The 27,394-nt window shown below is 41.1% G+C and overlaps 1 protein-coding gene across 1 annotated transcript in view; it reads right to left on the bottom strand.

Annotated features, from left to right (window-relative positions):
• Window positions 1-27,394, bottom strand: part of PRKDC (protein kinase, DNA-activated, catalytic subunit) — a 236,358-nt gene that overhangs the window by 30,810 nt on the left and 178,154 nt on the right. Inside the window, exons 69-71 of the mRNA XM_080647098.1 lie at window positions 24,397-24,583; window positions 12,872-13,046; window positions 5,149-5,339 (exon numbers count right to left, since the gene is read on the bottom strand). Of these exons, the coding sequence (XP_080503224.1) occupies window positions 5,149-5,339; window positions 12,872-13,046; window positions 24,397-24,583 (553 nt within the window). The remainder of the gene's footprint in view (window positions 1-5,148; window positions 5,340-12,871; window positions 13,047-24,396; window positions 24,584-27,394) is intronic.

Raw genomic sequence — 27,394 nt, 5'->3', positions numbered from 1 at the left:
TTTTATGTTTGTCATTCTTAATAAAACATGTAATTGACCTTTGGGCCTGCAAAGCTTCTGTTGAAAAATTATCTGATGGTCTTATGGGAAATCCCTTACATGTAAGGTGATGATTTTCGCTTGATACTTTTAGTATTCTCTTTGTCTTTAATCTTGGGCATTTTAGTTGTAGGTGTCTTTGGGTTCATTTTTTTCACCCTCACCTAAGGATATGTTTTCCATTGCTTTTTCGGAGAGAGTGGAAGAGAGGGAGGGAGATGGGGGTTGGGAGGAGACAGAGAGTAAAACATCAGTGTAAGAGAGACACATCAACAGGCTGTGTCCTGCTCGCTCACCAACCAGGGGAAGGGAGCGAACTGCAACCCAGGCATGTACTCTTGAGCAGGAATTGAACCCGCAACCCTTCAGTGCATGGGCGAATGCTCTAACCATTGAGAAACACCAGTTAGGGCTAGGGCTCTTGGGTTCATCTTATTTGGGACTCTCCACACTTCCTGTACCTGGAAGTGTATGTCATTCAAGAGTTTACGAAATTTTTCAGTCATTATTTCTTCAAATAGGATTTTAATCCCTGTCTTTATCTCTTCTGTCTGGGACCACTAAAATGTAAATGTTGGTGCCATTAATAATGTCCCCACAGGTCCTTTAAACTATCCTTATTATTTATTTATTTACTTATTTAAAGGCTCCATTTTTTTTTAATAAATCTTTGTTCAGATTATTACATATGTTCCTCTTTTTCCACCATAGCTCCCCTCCACCTGATTCCCCACCCCACCCCATGCCCTTACCCTCTGCCACTGTCTTCATCCATAGGTGTAAGATTTTTGTCTAATCTCTTCCCGCACCCCTCACACCCCTTTACCCTGAGAATTGTCAGTCCACTCCCTTTCCATGCCCCTGATTCTATTACATTCATCAGTTTATTCTGTTCATCGGATTTTTTATTCACTTGATTTTTAGATTCACTTGTTGATAGGTATGTATTTGTTCTCATTTTATTGTTCATAATTTTTATCTTTACCTTTTTCTTCTTTTTCCTCTTCTTAAAGAATACCCTTCAGCATTTCATATAATCCTGGTTTTGTGGTGCTGAACTCCTTTAGCTTTTTCTTGTCTGTGAAGCTCTTTATCTGACCTTCAATTCTAAATGATAGCTTTGCTGGGTAGAGTAATCTTGGTTGTAGGTTCTTGCTGTTCATCACTTTGAATATTTCTTGCCACTCCCTTCTGGCCTGCATAGTTTCTGTTGAGAAATCAGCTGACAGTCGTATGGGTACTCCCTTGTAGGTAACTAACTGTTTTTCTCTTGCTGCTTTCAAGATTCTCTCTTTGTCTTTTGCCCTTGGCATTTTAATTATGATGTGTCTTGGTCCACACCTCTTTGGATTCCTCTTGTTTGGGGTTCTCTGCACTTCCTGGACTTGTAAGTCTATTTCTTTCACCAGGTAGGGAAAGTTTTATGTCATTATTTCTTCTAATAGGTTTTCAATATTTTGCTCTCTCTCTTCTTCTGGCACCCCAATAATTCAGATGTTGGTATGCTTGAAGTTGTCCCAGAGGCTCCTTACACTATCTTCATATTTTTGGATTCTTTTTTCTTTTTGTTTTTCTGGTTGGGTGTTTTTTGTTTCCTCATGTTTCAAATCTTTGGTTTGATTCTTGGGATCCTTTGATCTACTGTTGAATTTCTGTATATTCTTTATTTCAGACAGTGTATGCTTAATTTCTGACTGGTCCTTTTCCATTCTTTTGGCATTCTCATTAAGATCTTTAAAGGTCTCACTAAGTTCCTCAGAGGTTTTTAGCAGATTCTTGAGTAACCTTATAAATGTGGTTTTGAACTCTATGTCCAGTAGTTTGCTTTCCTCCATTTCTTTCATTCGTGACATGTTTCTTTGTCTCCACATTCTGGCTGCTTCCCTGTGTTGATGGAATGACTTTGTGTGGTAGGTGACCTACAGGGCCCAGTAGTTCAGCCTCCCCAATCACCTGAGGTGGATACTCTTGGTGCACCCCTTTGTAGGCTGAGTGCACAGTCTTGTAGTTAAGCCTTGATTGCTGTTGGTATACAGGGAGGAATTGACCTCCAGGCCAATTGGCTGTGAGGTCCCGCTGTGTCTATAATGGAGGAACTGCTGTGCTGGAGACACCCTTATGGGGCAGGACTAGTTTCAGTGGGGCTTTGGTGCTCACTGAGTCTGCCTCTTTTTTTTTTTTTTTTTTTAATATTTTATTGATTTCTTACAGAGAGGAAAGGGAGAGGATAGATAGTTAGGAACATTGATGAGAGAGAAACATCGATCAGCTGCCTCCTGCACACCTCCCACTGGGGATGTGCCCGCAACCCAGGTACATGCCCTTAACCGGAATCGAACCCGGGACCCTTTAGTCCGCAGGCCGACGCTCTATCCACTGAGCCAAACCGGTCAGGGCGAGTCTGCCTCTTGAATGTGTCACTTATGGATGTGAGGAGTTGAAATCTGGTGTCGTCTCACACTGACCACTAGGTACACTGGCTTCTGGATCTCCAATGGCGTGCAGGTCATCTACTGTCTGAGGCCACCCAGCAGGAGCTACAGCAAGGTCTGTAGATTTCTCCTGGTCTGACCAGAGCTGCAGTTTGTTAGGTTAAGCTGCGAAAGGGCAGGCCATTTATATGCAAAAGCTGCTGAGCTCAGTTTTGGTGGGTTTGTAAATTGGACAGGGCGGGGTCTCAGGGAGTCACTAGGGTGTGTCAAACAGCGATGGCTGCCAGTCAGCCGTCCCCGCGCCCCACGCCCCAGTGCAGTAAACAATGATTCCTGAGCACAGCTCTGCAAGAAAGCTACCCTCACTTTCCGACCCGATGGCAGACAGTCCAGCTTCTCCCCATAGGGGTCTGGGTCCCCAGAGTCTTGCTGGAAACTGGAGTTCAGAGTAATGGGGAGCTGTGTCTCCCTTCAGGTTGAAAGAAACAGCGCACCCAGTCGCCAACCGCCAGCCCGATTCGTGCGCCTGTGTACCTCAGCTTTTCCGCACTTGTGCACGTCTCAATGCTCTTTTCTCTTTCTTTCTAGTTGTAGAACTTCTACTCAGCCAGCTTTCCCGTGGTTCTGGGTGATAGACGTTTTGTCTTTTAGTTGTAGCTTTGGTGTGGTTGTGAGAGGCAGCAAGTACAGGTAGACACCTTATGCCGCCATCTTGGTTTCTCTATCCTCATTATTTAAATTATTTTTTCTTTTTAGCTGTTCTGGTGTTTTCTGCTACCTTGTCTCCCAAATTGCTGATTCAATTCTCTGCTTCGTTTAATCTGCATATTCTTTATTGCAGTTATTGTAGCCTTAAACGCTGATTGGTTCTTTATTATATTTTCTATCTCTTTAAGTTCTCCTTGAGTTCTTCTCCCATGTTCACTGAGCATAATTATAACCAGTGCTTTCAACTCTTTACCTAGTAGATTGTTTGTCTCTGTTTCATTTAAATTTTTTTCCTGAAGTTTTGTCCTGTTTTATAGTTTGGGGCCTGTTGGTCTCCTCATTTTTGCTGACTCTCTGTGTTTGTTTCCATGTATTAGATATATCTGTTCCATCTCTCATTCTTGAAAGAGTGGCCTTACATAGGAGGTGTCCTGTGGGATCCAGAGGCGGTCTTCCTTGTCTCCTGAGCCAGGTGCTAGTGGTGTCTGTGTGGGAGTTATATGTGCCCTCCTGATATAGTTGGGCCTCATTGCGACTGGAATGCCAGTGGGTGGGTTTGGTACTCAGGGTGACTGGCTGTGAGAGCCATCTGTGACTTCAGTGGATGAGCTGTTGAGGAGGGGCTGATTCCACAAAGTGGGAGTTGCTTTATGGGGCTCTGGTGCCAACTGAGGCTGTCCAATGGGTGTGCTGTGTCTGGATCCTCTAGAGAGGGGTTTGGTGTGGGTTAGGGTCAGCACAGCTTGTGCCTGGTTTGTGGTCACTTGGGAGGAGCTACAAATTGATCTGCAGTTGGTAGCTGCTTGTGTCGGGCTTGGCACCCTTGTGGGCACTATGATGTAAACTGAGGCTGGCCGCTGCTGGTGCTGGGCCTGTGGCTGCTCCGTTGGATCTAAGACTGACCCACACTTACGCAAAGTTTGAGGCCACCTGGTGGGAGATACAATGTAAGCTAAAGCTGATGGCTATTGTGCTGGGCCACTTGGCAGGAGCTACAATGCACATTGATGCTGGCTACTGCTTGTGTGAAGCTTGAGGACTTTTGAGAGAGTCTGATGCATGAGCCAAGGCTAGACAACACTCTTGTGAGGTTTGTGGATTTTTGGAGAGTTTGCAATATAAGCTAGGCAGGCTGCTCATGGAGACAAGCAGATGAAAGAGGCTAGGGAGGGCCCAGTGATCAAGGGCTTGGGTTATCAGAGAAATACTGGGGTAGGGCAAATGTTAGCCAGGTTCATGGAGAGCACAGACATGGGACCCACCTGTGCTGGTCCAGTTGGCTGGGAAAAGGAGTTCAACGGAGGAACAATGGCATGCCTACTAGTGTTTCCATTCCCTGAGAGGGCTACCCTGTTCCCTAACCCTACAGCCCTCTCCCTGAAGTTATTCAATTTAGCTCCTCTCCATGTATCTCAGGCACTTTCTGAGCTGCTGCGCCTGTGCTGGAGCTTAGAGCAAGTGAATTTCTAAAGGGCCCTTTAGAAGCGGAAATTCAGTCTCACAGAGCCATTTGCCTCTCAACGTCATCTCTGTTAGTTCTCAAAGCCAGATGTTACGGGGACTCCTCTTTCCAGCACAGGTGCCCTGGGCTAGGAAGGCTGGTGTGGGGCTAGACCCCTTTGCTCCTCAGAGGGGCCTCCAAAGCCAATCTGTTCCTCTCATTTCTTAATTGCCACACTGGGGATGTAAGATCTACCTGCTCCGCATCTTTATCCCACTACCTGTCTTGATGTGGCTTTTTCCTTATATCTTTAGTTATAGGCATTCTGTTCAGCAAAGGTTCAGGTGGTTCATTCTATCATGGAGTTGTAATTATGATGTGATCTCAGGAGGCGGCAAGTTCAGTTGACCTACTCCACCATCTTGACTCTGCCCTCTACTGATTATTTCTTTCATGCAACCAAAAGGTCGCACATTGAAGACATACAACATGCAAACACGAATAGTTCATTCTTATAATAATCATTACCTTTTCTACATTCTCTGAAGTGGATCCAGAAAGTTCCAAAATTCTTCTAGCTTTGCTTTCCTCAATTTCAGCAAGGCAGCTTGGCTCACTGCTGAGAGCATTAGCTATGATCCGGTAAGTTGTACCCAAGAGAACATTATGGTCACGGAAAGCCAAAATATTTTTGCTTAAGTAGCTTGATGTGTTCTCACCTATTGGATTAAAAAAAAACACACACACACATAAACTCACACAGGATTTCTTTCAGAAGTAAATGAATACCATAAAGTAAAAAAAAAAAAAAGTTTATAGTATATAAAAGTTGTTTTCTACTAAGAAATTAACTAAAATAAATCTTGATGTTATAAGAAACTAACTTCAAACACTGATTAGGTAGTCTTGAACTAATATTAATGAAAAATGTTCTTTGTTAGCAGTGACCATATCTAAGTACACAGAGGCTAAGCAAATAAAATACTAACTTTTATTCAAGTATCATCTGCATTTTGTCAAAGCAACTATTTCTGTTACAATGAATAAGAAATGCATTTATGGGAGAAACCAAGATGGCAGCATAGGTAAACACCTGAACTTGCTGCCTTGTACAACCACTTCAAAACTACAACTAAAAGACAAAACGAACATCATCCAGAACCACAGGACGACTGGCTGAGTGGAAATTCTACAGCTAGAAGGGAAGAGAAAAGCACATTGAGACTCAGAGGAGCTGCGGAAGTAAAGTGCAGAGGTACAGAGATGCGCACGTGGAGAGGGCTGGCAACTGAGTACGCGTCTGGCTTTTTCAATCCGCAAGGAAACACAAGCTCCCGACTGCTCTGAAATCCAGATCCGGGTGAGACTCTGGGGACCCAGACTCATTCAGGGAGAAACTGGACTGTCTGGCAGCAGGGCGCCTTTCTCTCAGAGGTACTTGCAGCGATTACCAAGGGACACTGAGACCTGGGCCTCTTAGGGCAGGGCTGACGGGAAGCCATTGCTATTTGCTCTGCCCTGAGACCCCGCCCCATCCAAGCTGTGCACAGAGACTTTTGCATATGAATGGTCTGGTCCTTTGAAATCTAAACTTACCTACCAAACTGCAGCTGAGTCAGAGAGACCCAGAACATCCAAAAGAAGGCCCAAGGCCCCATAGCAGCTTGCATTGCTTCATAGCTGGGCCTCATCTAGGCACCTCCAAAACCCAAACAAAGAAGAGGAATCTGCAGATCTCTCCATAGCTCCTGCTGGGTGGCCTCAGGCACAGGTTAAATTAGCACCTCCTTGGAAATCCAAAAGCCCGTGTACCAGGGATCAGAGTGGGACCATCCAGATTACAACTCCTTAGATCCATAAGGGACACACACAGGGGGCAGACTCAGTGAGCACCAAAGCCCCACTGAAGCAAGTCTTGCCTCATAAGAATGTCTCCAGCACAGAAGTTCTCCCATCATAGACACAGCTGAATCTCACAGCCAATTGGCCTAGAGGTCAATTCCTCCCAGTGATATCAACAACAATCAAGGCTTAACTACAAAAAGACTGTGCACAGACCCCACAAAGGGGTGCACCAAGAGTGTCCACCTCAGGTAACTGGGGAGGCTGAGCCACTGGTCCCAATAGGACACCTAGCACACAAAGCCACTCTATCAACTCAGGAAGCAGCCAAAATGCAGAGACAAAGAAACAGGTCACAAATGAAAGAAATGGAGGAAAGCAAACTACAGAATATAGAGTTCAAAACCACAGTTATAAGGCTTTTCAAGAATTTTCTAGAAAAGACCGATAAATTTAGTGAGACCCTCAAGGATATGAAAAAGGACCAACTAGAAATTAAGCATACACTGACTGAAATAAAAAATAATATACAGAGATCCAACAGCATACTAGAGGATCGCAAGAATCAAGTCAAAGATTTGAAATACAAAGAAGCAAAAAACACCCAACCAGAAAAGCAAAAAGAAAAAAGAATCCAAAAATATGAAGATAGGGTAAGGAGCCTCTGGGACAACTTCAAGCGTACCAACATCTGAATTATTGGGGTGCCAGAAGAAGAGAGAAAGATACTGAAAAGCTATTAGAAGAAATAATGACAGAAAACTTCTTCCACCTGGTGAAAGAAATAGACTTACAAGTCCAGGAAGCGCAGAGAACCCAAAAAAAAAAAAAAAAAAAAAAAAAAAAGGAATCCAAAGAGGACCACACCAAGACACATCATAATTAAAATGCCAAGAGCAAAAGACAAAGAGAGAATATTAAAAGCAGCAAGAGAAAAACAGTTAGTTACCTACAAGGAAGCACCCATACAATTGTCAGCTGATTTCTCAACAGAAACTATGCAGGCCAGACGGGAATGGCAAGAAATATTCAAAGTGATGAATAGTAAGAACCTACAACCAAGATTACTCTACCCAGCAAAGCTATCATTCAGAACTGAAGGTCAGATAAAAAGCTTCACAGATAAGAAAAAGCTAAAGGAGTTCATCACCGCCAAGCCAGTATTATATGAAATGCTGAAAGGTATTCTTTAAGAAGAGGAAGAAGAAGTAAAAGGTAAAGATAAAAATTATGAACAACAAATACATATCTATCAAGTGAATCTAAAAATCAAGTGAATAAAAAATCTGATGAACGGAATAACCTGGTGAAATAATAGAATCCGGGGCATAGAAAGGGAGTGGACTGACAATCCTTGGTGGGGAAAGGGTGTGGGGGGTGCAGGAAGAGATTGGACAAAAATCGTACACCTATGGATGAGGACAGTGGAGGGGTGGGTAAAGGCAGAGGGTGGGGTGGGAACTGTGTGGAGGGGAGCTATGGGGGAGGGAAGAGGAACAACTGTAATAATCTGAACAATAAACATTTAATTTAAAAAAAACTGAAAAAAAAAAGAAATGCATTTATGCATATCGATGAATAACCCATAGTTTTTTTGTATTTTTTCCTTTTGTTTTTCAATATATTTTTATTGATTTCAGAGAGGAAAGGAGAGGGAGAGAGAGAGAGAAACATCAATGGTGAGAGAGAATCATCTATTGGCTGCCTCCTGCATGACCTCCACTCGGGATCTAGCCCACAACCCGGGCATGTGCCCTTGACTGGAATCGAATCCAAGACCCTTCAGTCCACAGGCTGACTCTCTTTCCACTGAGCCAAATCGGGTAGGGAATCCATAGTTTTTTAATTGATAACTGTTACCTGTTGCTGATAAAGCAACAGAGACTGACACATTTAAAGGTCTGATTCTTCCCATTTAAAAAAAAAAAAGCTGAAGGAGCTCATCACCATCAAAACAGTATTACAATAAATTGTAAAAGGAGCTCTTTAAGAAAAAGAAGAAAATATGAATAAGAAAATATTTGCAAAGAAAAAATTCTAACTGACAAAAGCAAACATAATAAAATCAGTGAATCAATGAACACTAAAGCTAGTATAAAGGTTAAAAGGCAAAAGTAGGAAGATCATGAGTAAATACAACAGTAAATTAAGGGATACACACAAACACACGCATAAAAGAAGTAAAAAAATGATGACAAAAACAAACGTGAAGGGGGTAAGTAAAAATGGTATTTTATTATGTCTTAAAACTTAAGCAACCATCAACTTAAAATACACTGCCATAAACACAACTTGGTATATATGAAGTACAAGGTAATCACAAAGCAAAAATGTACAAGAAATATACAGAAAATAAAGAGAAAGAAATCCAAATACAATACTACAGAAAGTTATCAACATATGAGAGAAGAGAATAAGAAGGAAAAGAGAAATACAGAAATAATTAATGAAATGGCTGTAACCAATACTATTACTAATTATTTTAAATGTAAATGGATTAAATACTCAAATCAAAAGACAAAAGGATAGGAGCTTTCCAAGATGGCTGCAGAGTAGCTGGGAGCTGTGCACACTTGCTCCCAGCCCCAAACCTGGATCAGCCCTGCCAAGCCCCAAACATGCCTGCTGGGCGCAGTGCTGCTGAAGGAGGGGAGAGCAGCTCGGAGCCGGGACATTCAAAGTGTGAGACACGCGGTGACTGTCTGGGACTGGGAGGAAGTGCTGAGCCACCCCTGTGCGCTAGGCTGGCATCATCCTCAACAGGAGACCCTTTTGATCTATCCCGAGCCCAGGGCAGCTGAACTTGCGCTGGCTCTACCCAACCTGAACCTGCAGTGAGACTACCTAGGGGGGAACTAGAGTTGGAGTCTCTGGCAGAGACTGAGGGATTTGGCTTTGAAGCCAGGACTACTTTCCCTTCATTGCGTGCCTGACTGCCTGACCCCCAAGTAGGGGACCCACTAGGCCTATCGCAGCTAACCTGGGTTCATCCTACAGTCTCTCTTCAGAAGGTGAGGGAGGACGACCAGGCAACCTCAAGGGAAAGGCGGAGAAGCTGACAGGGAGGCAGACCTCAGGGAACCTCAGTCTTATCACAGATTTGTTCCCAGCTCTAAGCTGGACGAAGCCGACCCTTTTACACAGATTAGCCCCTCTCACATACACACAGGTCCAGTAAACACAGAAGCAAACAGTGAACAGCATTGTAGCTTCAGAGAGGTAGCCCAAGGCTGGTCACACACAATGTCTGACAGCAGCCTGCACCTAAACCCCATCCAAATGGACCCAGAACCAACCCAACCAATAACGAGCTTCAGAACATACTAGAGCTCAATTAAAGTATCTACACAAGCAGCACACCCAAAGGTGGATCCTGGCAGGCACCAGACCATGCTGGGGACAACCCCTGCTCAGGGAACAGCCCTGCACAGAATCTCTCTCATAAATGGTAATCATCTGTAGCCACCAACCCTGAAGGGTCAACTGCACCCACAGAAGGGCCAACAGCAATCAAGCCTCAACTACAACAGGGGGGACACATCATTCACAGGAGACTTGCCTGGAGCATGGAGCTCAGATGATCGGGAAGACTGTGCCACAGCCCAACAAGAACCTCAAGACTGCACCTATACAGCAGCTTGCACACCATGGTTGGGACGGAGCCTCATAGTCAGCCAGCCTGAGGGGAGATCCCACCCACGAATGGGCGAACGGCAGTCAAGACCCAATTACAAAAGGAGGGCCCACATAACCCACACAAGAGACAGTCCTAGAGCATCCAGGTCAGGCGATCAAGGAGACTGCTCTACTGGGTCCCATAGGCAACCCCGGGAACACTGGGAGTCATAGCAGTTCTACCTAATAAATAGCAGCAAACACAAAGAGACAGCCAAAATGGGGGCACAAAGAAATAGGTCCCAAATGAAAACACAGAGGAAATCTCCAGAAAAAGAGTTAAATTAAATGGAGACAATTAAGTATTAGATAGATAATTCAAAGTAATAGTTATAAAGATGCTCAAGGAACTTAGTAAGAACTACAATAGTATGAAATAAACATAAAACCATGAAAAATAACCAGTCATAAATGAAGAGTACCATATCTGGCATCAAATACACTGGACGGAATAAAAAGTAGGTTAGATGAAGCAGAGGACTGAAGCAGTGATTTGAACGACAAGGGAGGAAAAAGCAAACCAGAGCAGCAAAAAGAAAAAAGAATTAAAAAGAAGAAGGACAGCCCTAGCCGGTTTGGCTCAGTGGACAGAGTGTCTGCCTGCAGACTGAAGGGTCCCAGGTTCGATTCCGGCCAAGGGCACATGCTTGGGTTGTGAGCTTGAGGCAGCCAATCCATGATTCTCTCTCATCACTGATGTTTCTATCTCTCTCTCCCTCTCCCTTCTCTGAAATCAATAAAAATACATTACCAAAAAAAAAAAAAAAAAGCTTAAAAAAAAGAATAAGGATAGTTTGAAAGAACTTTGGGACAATATGAAAACCTAACAATATCCGCATCATAGGGGTACAGAGGAGAAGAGAGCAAAGGAGTTGGGTTAATTGGATGAAGGAAGGTGAAGAGAATAGTCAAAGAAGATATATGCATCGCCTATGGATACAGACAACAGTGTGGTGCAAGCGTGGAGCGGGGGCACGCATGAGAGCTGGGTGAAGTGGGAAAAGGGGGGATATCTCTAACAGTGTCAACAATAAAACTAAAGAAAAAAAAAACAAATGATAAAGACGATGTGGCACAATATACCACAATTATTCAGCTGTAAAAAATAATGACATCATACCATTTGTAACAGCATAGATCAGTGGTCGGCAAACTCATTAGTCAACAGAGCTAAATATCAACAGTACAACGATTGCAATTTCTTTTGAGAGCCAAATTTTTTAAACTTAAACTTCTTCTAACGCCACTTCTTCAAAATAGACTCGCCCAGGCCATGGTATTTTGTGGAAGAGCCACACTCAAGGGGCCAAAGAGCCGCATGTGGCTCGCAAGCCGCCGTTTGCCGACTGCTGGCATAGAAGAACCTAGAGGATATTGTGCTAAGTGAAATAAGTCAGACAGAGAAAGACAAATACTATATGATTTCACATATATGTGGAATCTGAAGAACAAAATAAACGAACTAAGAAAACAGAAACAAACTCATAAATAACAAAACAAACTGATGCTTGCCTGATGGAAGGAGGGCTGAGGCTAAATGAAAAAACGAAGGGATTGAGAAGTACAGAGTGGCAGTTACAAAACAGCCATGGAGATATAAAGTACAATGAAGGGAATATGGTTAATAATATTATAATAACTATATATGGTTCCGGATGGTGCAAGACCCACCAAGGGAATCACTTTGTAAATTATATAAATATCTAATCACCATACTGTATACCTGAAACTAATATAATATTGAAAGTCAACTGTAGTTAAAAATTTTTTTAAAGTAAAGGTCTGGTTTTTCATGTTACTGTGTGGCTCTAGGAAAGATGATCCAGCCTTGGATAATCTTGCAGCGATGTGGAAGGTGGTGCGAAAGATGTGAGAGATGTGAGAAGGCGGGGTAAAAGAGAAAGGGTGATCTCCCAGCAAATGCCATCAACTACACCACCTGCTCATCCACGGGATGACCATTCTCTGACAGATTCCCTCACATACATGACCGTAACTACTGGCTCTGCTTATTTCACACGGCTGATTCAGAGTCAGCCGAACTATAACGACAAAAACTGTAAAATTATTTTTATAAGTTCCAATTTTTATCTCCATATCAGCACACTCCTCCTATCCCTCCATCCCCCTCAGAAAAAAAAACCACAAACCATTAAATATTTAAACCATCGTAAGGATGATTTTTCTGATCCTGGGACCAATATAGAAAGACTGTTTTTCTTGTCTGCACATTTACTGAGGCGGATACTCTGATATTATACCCTGTCCTGCTGAAAAGTCAAATTTGGAAATCTAATTGGTGCTCCTATGTACCTTTGAATATATGGTAACCGAGCTAGCATACCAGGTCCAAAAAATAATTAAGAGAAAGGTTTTCTCCCCTGAGTCTTAACAGGTATATTGTTATGAAAAGAAGACCTGAAGAAGAAAAAAGCTTTTTAATGTCTTATTCTACAAAGTAATTCTTTTATGTAAACATACTCACAATTTAACTAAATATGAAAAAGGCTTTTACTTTCAATTCCATGTTATAGATACAGAAATAAAAGCTCCAAATGTCATATTCACTAGCAATACTAAACTACAAAGTACCTTGGCTCCAAATATTTAATAAAATTATAAATACTTAATTCCCAATGTCAGATAAATCAACACAAATAATAGTTTTAGAAGACTACAGAGATGTAATATAAAATAGCATTCTTAAACTTGTATAGATAGAGCAGTTTCATACCCAACAAAGAGACTGTTTTCAACACGGAAAGAATCTGCTCAGGACGATTCTGGGTCTGGCTCTGGCTGTGTCTGAGCCGACAGTAGCTATGCACCCATCTCACCAGCCACTCATCTCTTGTTTTTGATTCTTTATGCAGGTCCTTCAATAGTTTCATGGCAAGTGAGAAATTGTTCTATATAATAGAAGAGAGAAAGGAGTACAATGACATAAATGTAAATTTAGAAGTAAAAGTATTTTACAAAAGAAGTTTTTCGTTAACTGGCCTGGTTTCCTTTATGTATGGCACAATTCACCTTAGAGCAGCTAGTCCATCTCCTTAGCTTACATTAAATGTCTTTTTATTTATCACGTGTATATAATTCACACGTACAGTATGCAACTCAGTGTCTTTTAATATATTCAAAAGTTGGGCAATCACCACCACTGTCTAATTCAGAACATTTTCATCAACCCCAAAAGAAACTTTTGGTGTCAGAGGAATCGTGGCATGAGAGGTCCCCTTGATCTCTCCCTTGAAGTTACAACAATTTGAACAGTTACAACAAGTTTAAGAATGAATATGCTGCTCAACACAGAGACACATATGAGAGATCCGTGTACTGAAACATTGTAAGGTGAGTGGGAAGGGAGAACTGCTGAGACGGTGCCAGGGCGGCAGCCTGGAGGTCGTTGCTGGTCTCAGGAAGCGAAGAATCAGGTTGCCACTGGCACACCCTTCAGCCAGGACCAGGAGAGGGATACAGTGAGCACTCCTGTGGGAGTGGTTGCTATGCCTTGCAGCTAAACCCAGTGACCTGGGCAGGGATGAAGGACAAAGTTACAGCCATAGCTGTCTGGCAGCTCCCAACGCCAGGCAGAAAAACAAAGCCACCTAGCCTGGCCATCTCGCCTCAGGCTCCCAGCGCTAGCAGGGAACTGCAGAAGAAGCTGCAGCAGAAATGAGTGCTGGGACAGAACACATTATCTACAAACCTGAGAACGGGAGCCACAGAAACATTCCCCCCGCCCCCGCCCAAGTGACAGGTGCACTCTGTGGCTAATACCAGGGATAGATGGATATGCAGAGGAGAGGCTGCTAAGGTATGCCAGTCACCATTACTGAAAAAGCAAAGCCACAAAGGTACCCGACAGCCTCTCCCAGCTCACTCTAGCACACCCATCGTGGTTGCATTGCCGGTAGCATTGGGATGTAGGGTTCAGCACTGGCATTTCATGGATTTGAAATCAGATTGCCCACCACATTCCCATGCAGGGATGGTGCCTGGAGACTGAGGCAACCTGGTCACAGAGCAGATGCTGACTCCCCAGGGAACACAGGACTTCTTTTACTGCCCCACAAAGATCTGAAAAGCCATAGACATACAAAAGAAACAAAAAACTAGTGGCTACAGTGCCACCTTCTGGAAAACAATAGAAATACTTATCAATCTACTGGAGTAGTGATTTTCAACCTTTTTCATCTCATGGCACACATCAACTAAATTACTAAAATTCTGTGGCACACCAAAAAATATGCTATATTTTTTGCCACTGTGATTTAAAAAAGGTAGAATTTTTATTCATTCATACTGAAGTACTATTGTTGTGTTCGCTGTTGTCATTTTTTTTATTTGACAACCTAAAGAATAAGAGGTTAGTGCCCCTGACTAAATAGTCAGATATTGCATGTTTAAAAAATTCTTTAGGCACACCAGTTGGAAATTGCTATACTAAATAGCGCCACTCAGTCAGGATCCATGAAATACTATGAATAACCAAGGTGATGAGGTAGCTCAGAAAGTAAATAAAGAATCTCCAGAAAATAAACTTAAGGACATGAAAATGTGTCATTTAAATGACAAAAATTTCAAGATTGAAGTTCTGGAAAAATGCGATGAAATATAAGGAAAACACAGACCAAAACTTTAATGGACTCAAAATAAAATCGACACACAAAACAAGCACTTTACTAAAAAGAATAAAACTTTAAAAAGAACCAAATAGAAATTCTGGAGATGAAGAACAATAAAGAGATAAAGAATGAACCAGTGAGCTTAGGAAACAGCTGAACCAATGGAGGAAAGAATCACTGATAGCAAAGACAGAAATCTAATAATGATGAAGATGGAAGAGAGACATTTGAGAGGAAAAAAAAGAAAAAGAAAAGAGAGAACTCTATGAGAACTACCTGACTCCATCAGAAAGAGTAATATACAAATAACAATCATACCAGAAAAAGAGAAGGTGAAAGGAACAGAGAGCCTATTCAAAACAATAGTTGATGAGAACTTCCCAAAACTATAGAGCCAGATCCTTGAATCTAAGAAGCAAAGAGAACAGCTAGTTATCTCAATTTTAAAAGTCATTCTACAAGACATACTGTATTAAAATTGCCAAAAATTAATGGAGAAAAAATAATTCTCAAAACAGTCACAGCAAAGAACAGAGTAACCTACAAAGGAATTCCCATTAGATTATCATCGGATCTTTCAGCAGAAACCAAACTAGGAGAGAGTGGAATCAAATATTCAAACTACTAGTAGAGAGAAATCACCAGCCAAAAACAATATATCCAGCAAAGCTATCCTTTAATACATGGAAGAGAAGTAAAAGACTTTTCCAGACATACAGAAGCTGAGGGATTTTATCACTAGAAAAATTCCACTGAAAGAAATACTCAAAGGGGTTAGGCTACCTGGAACCAAGAACAAAAGGACACAAAACTATGAGTAAGATCACCAACAGGCAGACAAGCGTAGAATAATAGGACTGTTTTTCAGAAGAGGGTAACATACACTTAAATATTACATAAAGGTTAAAGATGGGAAAGACATTTTAAAAGAGAGAGGAAGACAAAAGCTACTGCAATTTGGAAATGAACTCAGCATAATAGACATAACTTGCGAGAACAAAAACTTAAAGAAGGGGTTAAAGGTCTGAATTTGCAAGGAGAATGGAGATAAGATGCATTCAGAAGAAAAAGGACTACTCTACATATGAGATTTTCTTTTGCATAAACCTAATGGTAACCACACACACACAAACAAAAGTAAGACACAAAACCTAAAACAAGAGTGAACAGGAGAAATTTAAAAATACCACCAAACTAAAACAACAGACAGAAACAGAAAAGAAAATAAACAGTGGAGGCACAGAGCTACCAGAAGAAAAAAAGGTAAAATGGCTACAGGAAATCCTCAAACATCAATAGTCACTCTAAATGTAAATGAACTGAATTCACCAATAAAAAGGCACAGATACACAGATTGGAAAAAAAAAATAAAACCCAACCATATGCTGCCTTCAGGAGACACATCTCAACTGCAAAGACAAATATAGGCCAGGGCAATAGTTGTTCATATGAAAATAACACAATAATTAATAAATAATAACAATACAAACCTCAGTTCTAGAACATCTGCCATCTTAAATAATTTGCTTCTCAACCTGACAATCATTTCATGTTGATAACTGATCAGTCATGCGTGTCTCAGGCAACAAATAGGGGAGAGAATGCACAAATGAGTCAGTTACTACTAAACCTCACATTGTTAGCTTCTCAGGAAATTGTGCTGTGAATATTTTCGTGTTTTTTTGCTTTTGTTGCTGCTCATTATTATTAATTTTTTTGCTGTACATTTTATTTCCTTTTTGTTAAATTTTCATTTATATTTCATGTTCTTTTTGTTTTTGAAATACTTATACAGTACATTAGACATGTATGGTATATAAGAAAGGTTAAAACAAGGAGTCATCTGTGGGTATGGAAAGAATTAATTCAATTTACATTATTCGTAATGGGAAAGAATGATTCGGTTTTTGAACAGCCTTTGAGAATGAATTAAGTTTGAGAACCAAGGTTCCATTATACAAGAATAAACTGTGTTTCATGTACTCACAACTGTAAACCCTACTTTTGCCCTACCCCGTACATGAAGATTAAACAACCTGGTACAAAAAAACAACTGTGTCAAAGATGAACTAAAAGGTGAGATCAAAAGACATATAGGAAAATGACAATGACAATACAATATATCAAAGCTTCTGGGATGCAGAGAAGTTTATATCATTACTAGAGACCCAATGCATGAAATTCGTGCAAGGGCCTTGACCCCAGCCCCCGCCTGCTGCCACCGGGGCCTCTGCTGCCTCTGCTGTGGCCCCGGCCCTCTGCAGCTTTGTCTGGAAGGAAGGACATCCAGTCTAATTAGCATATTATGCTTTTATTATTATAGATAGGCCTACCTCAGAAAAACAAGAAAAATCCCAAGTAAACAACCTACTAACATTATATCATTATTTCCCCCAAAATTTTAAAATGCTTTTATTGATTTTAGAGAGAGAGAGAGGGAGAGGGAGAGAGAGATAGAAACATCGGTAAGAGAGAAACATCGATTGGATGGCTTCTGCATGCCCCCCTCTGGGGATCAAGCCTGCAATCTGGGCATGTGCCTTGACTGAGACTTGATCCAGTGGCCTCTTGGTTCATAAATTGCACTCAATCACTGAGCCACACCGGTCGGGCCTAACATTATGTCTTAAAGAAAAGAAGAACAAAAACAGCCTGAAGTCAGCAGAAGACAAGAAATAATAAAAATCACAGCAGAATTAAATAAAGAACAAAACTAACTGTATAAAAAACTAATGCAACAAAGAGCTGGTTCTTTGAAAAGATTAATAAAATTGACAAACCTCTGGCTAGTCTATTAAGGAAAAAAGAGAAAAGACTCAAAAAATCAGAAATGAAAGAGGAGAAATTATCAGACATCACAGAAATACAAAGGATCATACATGAATACTATGAAAGACTATATGCCACCAAATTCAATAACCTAGAACAGTGGTCGGCAACCATGGCTCGCGAGCCACATGTGGCTCTTTGGCCCCTTGAGTGTGGCTCTTCCACAAAATACCACGGCCTGGGTGAGTCTATTTTGAAGAAGTGGCGTTAGAAGAAGTTTAAGTTTAAAAATTTAGCTCTCAAAAGAAATTTCAATCGTTGTACTGTTGACATTTGGCTCTGTTGACTAATGAGTTTGCCGACCACTGACCTAGAAATGGATAAGAAATGGGTAAGTTCCACCCTAACCGGTTTGGCTCAGTGAATAGAGCGTTGGCCTGTGGACTGAAGGGTCCCAGGTTCGATTCCGGTCAAGGGCATGTACCTTGGTTGTGGGCACATCCCCAGTGGGGGGTATGCAGGAGGCAGCTGATCAATGTTTCTCTCTCATTGATGTTTCTAACTCTCTATCCCTCTCCCTTCCTCTGTAAAAATCAATAAAATATATTTTTTTTTTTAAAAAAGAAATGGTTAAGTTCCTAGAACTATATAACCTTTCTAGACTGAAGGAGGAAGAACTGGAAAATGTAATAGACTGATCAACTATGAAGAAATTAAAACAACCATCAAAAACCTCATAAAAAGTAAAAGTGCAGGACCAGATGGCTTCACTAGTGAATTCCAGCAATCAAATAAAATTTGACAGCTATCCTTCTCAAGCTCTTCCCCAAAAACTAAAGAGGCAATACGTACTAACACATTTTATGAGGCCAGCATCCCCCTGATACCAAAACCTGCCAAGGATTACACACACACACACACACACACACACACACACACACACACAACTACAGACCAATATCTCTGATGAATACTGATGTAAAGATTCTAAACAAAATACTAGTAAATCAAATACAAAAATACATTTAAAAAATACTACATAACAATCGAGTAGAGTTCATTCCAGGGGCACAAGGACGTTCAACATATGCAAATCAATTATTTGACTCATAGCCCATCTAATAAAGAGGGAATATGCTAATTGACTGTCATGCCCTCACAAAGATGGCGGTGCCCACAGCCAATTAAGGAGGGAATATGCTAATTGACTACCATGGCCTCAAAGATGGCGGCGCCCACAGCCACAAGATGGCGGCTCCCAGTCCCCTCAGCCCCACTGGGGCGGCAGGTGTGTGGCATGGACGGGCCCGCCCCCAGGCGGGTCCAGCCACTCCGTGTGCCTGTCTCTGGAGTTCCCCAATCCCCTCAGCACCCCCAGCCGCCCAGGGCCAGCCTGAGGCACAGGCAAGCCTCGGATGTCGGCTGCCCAGCCGCCCAGGGCCGGCCCGAGGCGCAGGCAAGCCTCAGATGGCTGCCCAGCTGCCCAGGGCCACCGAAGGCTCAGGTAACCAGGGCCGGCCGAGGCTTGCGCTGCCGGCAGTGGCAGCAGCAGAGGTGTGATGGGGCATCGCCTTCCCCTGATCGCCGGGTCACCTCCCACCACTGAGGGCTCCTGGACTGTGAGAGGGGGCAGGTCAGGCTGAGGGACCCCCCCTCCAGTGCATGAATTTTCATGCACCAGGCCTCTAGTACGGAATATAAAAACTGAAAGCTACAAATAACAAACAAAACAAAAACTTATAGACACAGACAATAAACAGGTGGAAGGAGGGTGGGGGGCAGGGGAGTAGTAAAGGGTAAAGTAAGTCAAATACACGGTGACAGATATGACTTTGAGTGGTGGTCACACAATGCAATATACAGATTATTTATCACAGAATTATACCCTTGAAATCTATATAATTTCATTAACCAATGTCAGCTAAATAAATTTTAAAAAAGAAACCTTCTGTCAATTAGCATTCACTCCCCATTCCCCCCAATTTTGTCCACAGAGGCTTTGTCACAGAGGCTTTACCATTTACATTCCCACGAGCAATGTATGAGGGTTCCAATTTCTCCACATCTTCACCAACACTTATTATTTCTTGGATTACAGCCATTCTACTGAGTGTAAAGTTGTGTCTCATTGTGGTTTTGATTTACATTTGTCCAGTAACTAATGATGTCAATCATCCTTTTATGTGCTTGCTAGCCATTTGTTTATCTTCTTTGGAGATGTGTCTATTCAGATCCTTTGCAGATTTTTTGGTTAGGTTGATTTTATGTATTAGGGATAGCAGACCTGAATCAAATATATGATTTCCAAATATGTTTCCCTATTATATTTTCTCCCCCACTTTCTTGAGTGTGTCATTTGAGGAATAGAAGCTTTTAATTTGATTGCTTGCTATGTGAATGTCTTTTTTAAACCTACACCTCTAATTCTTCCTTAATCTTCAAAAGACATTTTATTCGAACCTGTACCTTCCTAATTACTGCTCTTTCAACCATCCAGGCTAAAAATCTGAGTCATCCTCGACTGCACCCTTTCCATCATTCCTGTTCTTTCAGGTCTTCTTGTGTCTACTCTTATAGAACGTCTCTCATTGTTTTCACTCCCACCACCACTTCTCTAATCCGAGACTTTGTGGTCTCCATTTTTTCCCCTCAGCAGGCTTCCACATAGCTTCTCACTTAGCCAGCATGCTTGAAAAACCTTCCATGACTTCCTAATTCCTGTAGGATAAATTCTTTAGCCCTTACTTCAACGTCCAAATGCTTCATGATCCACCTAAAACCAGCCATCATGAGACACCCACCCTGACAATCTTTCTGTTCTGAGCAGACTCTGCAGTTCCCAGTTTCTCATCTTCTTGTTTTTGTCTGACTATATCTTACACATACAATACCCTTGTCTCCTCTCCAAATCCAAATCCTACCATTCCCATAATGCCCCGTCCAGATGCCTCCTTCTCCATACATTCCAGGCAGAATTTCTCTTCTTCCTTGTGCTGTTCTAGCATTGTTGACCCTCTTTTCTTCGCCCACCTCATGCTGTTGTTGGTAGTAAATTAGTTCGCACTCTGTCACTAGACAGTTATCCTGAGGACAGGGATAATATCTTTCCTCCTTGGAATGCTGGGTGTAGTTTCTTAGCTATACCATGGTCCTCATATTCTCCAAAAACTCCCTCACCACTAAATTCTTAAATTCAAACCATCACATTCTGACCACAAACCTTCTCTCCTGTGCACCAAACTCCTGCTATCATAACTTTATAATCTACTTAAGACATGCCTTCTTTCTGCTTTTACTTCCTTCCATGTCCAACTAAGCAAACCCATCATCCCACCACTCTCTTAGTGATATTCTCAGATCATTAGCCTTTAGGTGTTGCCAGGTGTCATACCTCTAGCAAAACCACACTCTGCGTTCATCAAAATGCAAGCCTTTCCTGCTCTTACACGTACAGCGCCACTGCAGACAACACCAACCAGGTTCAGTGCGGTCTAAAAATCCCAGTGTTCTGGTCAGCTTTCCCACACAATCCAGAGTCATCTTTAAACCTCCTCACTTTCCTCAATTCTCCTTCCTGCTCACTTGCTACAACTGACTTCACCTCCTACTTCTCAGAGAGAACAGATGAGATCTCTGACTCTTCCTCACATGGAAGCTCATTCTTCCTTCCTGCCCTCCATTATGAGAGCAGACTCACCTTTGCCCCGAGTCCTGTCCCCACCAACCTCCACAAGGAATCTTATTTTACCAGTGATTCCTCCTTTGTATGTCCAATCTCTCCTGATTAGCTCCTTCCATTAGGATTTAAACATCTCCGGTCTCTTTTATCCTAAAAAAAAAAATTCCTCCTGACCTCCCTTGTCATGGCTTCTTTAGGAGCAGCCTGTGCTCACTGTCCCTATATTCTTTCCTCCAGCTTTTACCCAGTCCACCATCCACTATAATCTGACTTCTGTTATTCCAGTGAAATAGTTCTCACCAAACTCAACAGCCACCTCCTTATTTTAAATGCAAGGGTACTTTTCAATCTTGAAAACCTTCACTCTCTTTGGTAACTGACACTGATAATTTCTGGTTCTTTCCCTGTGGTCTCACAGTTCCTTTGTAGGCTCCTCCTCCTGTGTTCACCCCATAACTGTTGGTCTGTTTTGGGGACTGATCCTGGTTATCTTATCTACTTCCATGGTTTCAGTGACTATCCACATGCTAATCACATTGAGACCTCTATCGCTAGCATAACTCTTTTTTTCCAGAGCTTCAAATTTCTTATGTATAACTTAGTTAAGGGAAATTACAACTTGTTTATCTTCAAGGCCTTGCAAATTCAACATGTCTCAAACTGAAGATATCATCTGCCTTCTATATTCCCATCCACCCAGCTTCTCAGGTTAAAAACCTGGATATCATCCTTCCTCCTCACAAACACAACTAGTCATCATGTCTCATTTGAGCAAACACTCTCAATTTTCTTAAATCTGCCCACTCACCTCCATTTCCATGACCTCTAACCTAGATATGGCCACCATCATCTCTCATATGGATTAATATAAAAGCTTGGTAATCCTTTGCCCTTTCTTAGATCATTTCTTCTCACTACATCCAAAATGCCCGTTAAAATTGCACCTCTGATCACCTTGATCGCAGAGCTTTCTTGCACAAAGTAGCACAGCCATTTAGTAGGGGTTGAAATTTAACCTCTGCTCCACTCAGGAAACAAAGTGCTCAGCATCATTCCTGGGTCTTAAATGTTATTCCTGCTACCCTGTTTCATCCTTGAGTTCCCAACTTGGACATCACCTTCTACTCCAAGCTTCCTTTGTTCCCATAAGGCTGTCAGGTGTCCTTCCCGTGTGGTTTTTAATATTATGTATTATAATTGTTTGTCCACTTGTCTATATTTTGTTCAACATGGTATCTCTAGCACCTAATGAAGTGCTTGGTAATAAAAAAAAAGGCAAAACTCAAATTTCACTTCTGCTACTTTTGACATTTTGAAGAGTATGGGAAGATAAATTGAAATAAACTGAAGGTTTTATATCATCTGATGACTAAAATTATTCCTTTTCTCTCCATCTCCAACATTACTGGTATTGAAAACTAACTCTATTTATCCCATTTTTATGTGTGAATATTGCAGAAAAATTCTGAAAAGCCAACATGCCACGTAAAAGATATTTGGGTATTTTGGTGATTTTCACATATTTCCAACTAAAATATTTATGACCCAATTCTTTCCTTCTTTTTTCTCATCATGCTCTCTTTTCCCCCCACCCCCCCCTCCCATGTGGGGAACTTTGAGCAGCAGTAGAGAGCATTCCTTGTCTCTCCATCTGGGATGGACACCCTGACTTCCCACTAAGAAGCTACATGCACCCCTCCTCAGCCATGTGTCATGGATGGCCTCTCCTGCTTGTAATCCAAGCTAAAGTAGTGGGAGACAATGGCTGGTGCTTTCTGGAAAACAAAAAAACAAACATGCTTTTTTTGTTTTGTTTCGTTTTTGCCAAGAAATAAGAGAAAAACCATACCCAGGAAGATGCGGTATGGAAGAAGTAAGATATAAAACAGTCACAGCAATTTCCAACCACAAAGGGTGAGCCTGGAGCTGCCAGAGAGGGCCGCTATGTAGAGTCTGAGCATTGAGCCACTACGATGGAAGGGAGAACTGACGGAGAAGAAGCAGGTCCTTGGCGAGTCTTTGAAAGCTAGCTCTGTAGACTTTCATTTATGGGTACTAACAAATTTCCTTTATTCACTTGGGCTGCTTTGGGTTGGTTTTCTGTTATTTGTAATATAAAGATTCCTAAATGACACAACATCTATCTCAAAGAAAAATCTATACGTGAATACAAACTTACAAAACAGAAATATTTATTACTTCTTCTAAAAGTAGAAAGCAACATTCTTTGCTTTATAATAGCAATCAATTTAGGGTTATTAAAAAAACAAGCTCTCCCAGTATGTTCAAATATGATTTGATACACTTAAATAGTTTATATGGCCCTCGCTGGTTTGGCTCGGTGGATAGAGTGTCGGCCTGCGGACTGAAGGGTTCCAGGTTCGATTCCGGTCAAGGGCACATGCCTGGGTTGCAGGCTCAGTCCCCAGTGTGGGGCGTGCAGAAGGCAACCGATCAATGATTCTTTTTCAACATTGATGTTTCTGTATCTCTCCCCCTCGCCCTTCCTCTCTGAAATCAATAAAAATATATTTTTAAAAAATAGTTTATATGCAACTTTTAAGTAAAGCATAATGATATATTTAAAAAGGGTCAAATTATCAAATGAAAGAATTCTACAAACTAAATCTAAATATAATTTGTAACTAACTGCCAACCATTCATTTTGCTAAAGCTCAAACCTGATATTAAGCTTATTTCCTTTTTCAATAAGAGGAAATAATTATTTTGGTTGTCTGTTTGTTTTTTAATCCTCACCCGAGGATATTTTTCCGTTTAGAGAGTGGAAGAGAGAGGCAAAGACAGAGGGAGATATCGATGTGAGAGAAACACATCAATTGGTTGCCTCATGCACACACCCCGACCAGGGCCCAGGAGGAGCCTGCAACCGAGGTATGTGCCCTTGATCAGAATCGAACCTGGGACCCTTCAGTCCGCAGGCCAACACACTATCCACTGAGCCAAACCAGCTAGGGTGAAAATAATTATTTTTAAATGATTAACAAGTATATAAAAACTTTAGAGGCTTTCTGGAAAATGGTGTTTATTTTCTTACAAAGTGGAAAAATTACTAAATACTCAATTATCTTTAAGATTCAGATTTTTAAAAAAAGCTAAGTTTTAAAAGAAGCTAATTTAAGAAAATTCTGTGATACAATAGAGGACATAAATCTGAGTACCTACCTGCTTTCTTGCGCTCTCTATCATCTTCATTTTCATGGAAAATTTACAGCTCTTAACCAGAGAGCAAATGTCTTCTTCCTGCTCCCGCCCTTCCATCCTGTCACTGGAATCTGCATCCCCATCCACGTCCATACTGTGATCATCTGGAAGAGTAAGTTTCTCCTCTATTTTGCTGAGAAAGAAACATCTACACAAAACAACGAAAAATGAGAATTTACACCTCATGAAAGAAATCTTTGACATATAGGACGCTACTGGATAGCATTCACAGACAAAAATTTATGTTTATTAAATTTTTGCTCATTTTCTGGACTGTATTTGTACATTCTAGGTACTGGATTTAATCTCCATCTTTTTTTTTTTTTTTTTTTTTTTAAATATATTTTATTGATATTTCACAGAGAGGAAGGGAGAGGGATAGAGAGCTAGAAACATCGATGAGAGAGAAACATCGATCAGCTGCCTCCTGCACACCTCCTACTGGGGATGTGCCCGCAACCAAGGTACATGCCCTTGACCGGAATCGAACCCGGGACCCTTCAGTCCGCAGGCCGACGCTCTATCCACTGAGCCAAACCGGTTTCGGCTAATCTCCATCTTAATTAACTCTTTAAACATCACCAAGGATATTTCACAGAATTTTCCAGATACCATTCATTGTCTCCACCTCCATAAAAATAAAGCATTTAAACTCAGAATTTTCTCTCTTAGAGAACAATATACCCAAAAGTGATTTTTCTCCTTATACCTCCCAATCTAAAGTTCTACTCTCAAAGGTGAAAAATGTAAAGCAGCAAACAGGTTATAGTCACTGAAAATATTAAAAGGTAACACTGTATTGCTATAAAATTATTTTTATTTATACCACAATTTACATATTTGACTTTGTTCTAGTGATTTTATTTTCATTATTAGCAATACTGGCAAACATACAAAATTCACCACTGCTCAAATATCAACTAATTTCCTCTTCATCCAGGAACTAATTTCAATTTTCTTAGAAAAACTGTGGCCAAATAAACTGGTATGTCTCATACACACTTTTCTTTTGTTTCTTTGGTTATTCCAAGAATGCAAGCCTCTCTCATAATCTATCTGCTTTTGTGCTCCTTGTCCCCCACCCAATACAAGGGCATTCCCTCCCTCCTAAGAGCTGCTACTGTTTTTCTAAGTTTCGAATTTTTAATTATAAGAATAAGCAAGTAAAAGTAATGGAGGAATCCCACTGGTGTAATCCAATAACAACACCATTACAAAAATTCTCTTCCCCTGGTTCACAGATCTAAATGTAAGAACTACCTAAAACTGTAACATCTCTAGAAGAAGAAGAGACACAGGGGAATAATTTTGCACAATGAGCCTGGAATATCAGCTTGAAGGGGCTCTTGCTAGTCAAATGTGAGACAATTTGAACATGAAATAAATAAGGACAATAATGGATTACACTCCATTAAATAAAACTGGAGTCCATGATTCTATATTAATAATTAAAATTTAAGTAAACAAATACATGAACAGATGGGGGAGAAGGGAGGGCTCTTCCTTTTAATAGGATGTAGACCGATAAACATGAAACAAGTAGTGGGAAAATTATCACCTTTCAACTAATATTGTCAAGACTGGCTTGAGTTAAGAGCAATGCACAGGTATAAAAGTAGAGGGTTAAGTCTTATGAGAAGCAGGATATATGCAAGTCTCAAAGTATCTCCCACATTGCTTATAAGCTGAAAAGGAAATAAGTAGGCATTTACACTGGAGAGACCAGACAACATTTTAACCAGGGAATCAAAATTACTATTATCAGTAAAAGGCAGATGGATACTCTGTGCTTCCAGATGTGATAGCCTGAGAAGAATACTTAACCTCAGTGGTATTCTGGCTAGGGATGCACCATCTGAATGCAGCTAGCCATAAGGATACATACCGGTAGACAAATAAACTGAGGAACCTTCCACAAAAGTGTCAATGTCATGAAAAAAGTCTGAGGAACTGTTCCAAGTTAAGGATACTAAAAGATATACCAATTAAATGCAGTATATAATTCTGGACTGGATCCTGTCTTAGAAGGGAAGAAAATGCTTTAAAAGGCTTTAATGTGACAATTGACAAAACTGAAATTGAGGCTGTAGATTAAAAACTGTAAGTTATTCTTGCACTATGATTACTCTTTGAAAGAATACTTTTCGTAGGAAATGTACACTGGTAAGTAAAGAGTTAAGGGTTCTTATGTATACAACTTATCTTCAAATGGTTCAGAAAATAAATGTGTATGTAGAGAGAGAATTAAAAAGCTAATGTGGCAACATGTAAAAAATAGCGAATCTTGCCGAAACCGGTTTGGCTCAGTGGATAGAGCGTCGGCCTGCGGACTGAAGGGTCCCGGGTTCGATTCCGGTCAAGGGCATGTACCTTGGTTGCGGGCACATCCCCAGTGGGGAGTGTGCAGGAGGCAGCTGATCGGTGTTTCTCTCTCATCGATGTTTCTAGCTCTCTATCCCTCTCCCTTCCTCTCTGTAAAATATCAATAAAAATATATTTAAAAAAAAATAGCGAATCTGAGTAAAAGGTACACAGAAGAGTTCTATTTTTCTTGCAACTATTCTATAGATAAGAACTTATTCCAAAATAAAAAGTAAAAGAAGTATACGAAATCAAAAGTATAAAAAGTAAATTAAATATAATGGCAAGACTATCACATGAGGTGTCAGAGTCCTTGAATCCTACTTACTGTATATATTTGCGTAAAATAATTTACAACCTCTCTGGATCTATTACCTCCTCTCTTAAATATATGATTAATAACTGCCTTCTGGATTACCCAGGGTTGTTACAGGTTGATGAAAAGAAAATGATCTCAGGCCTGGTAAGGTGATACACACACACACACACACACACACACACACACACACACTGAGTGGCCAGATTATTATGATCTCTGAACACATAATTATCTGGCCACTCAGTGTGTGTGTGTGTGTGTGTGTGTGTGTGTGTGTGT

This window comes from Plecotus auritus (genome assembly GCF_963455305.1).
Source record: "Plecotus auritus genome assembly, chromosome: 11".
Taxonomy (NCBI): Eukaryota; Metazoa; Chordata; class Mammalia; order Chiroptera; family Vespertilionidae; genus Plecotus; species Plecotus auritus.
Note: the sequence above shows the minus strand (reverse complement) of the source record. Positions and strands in the feature narration are given on the sequence as shown.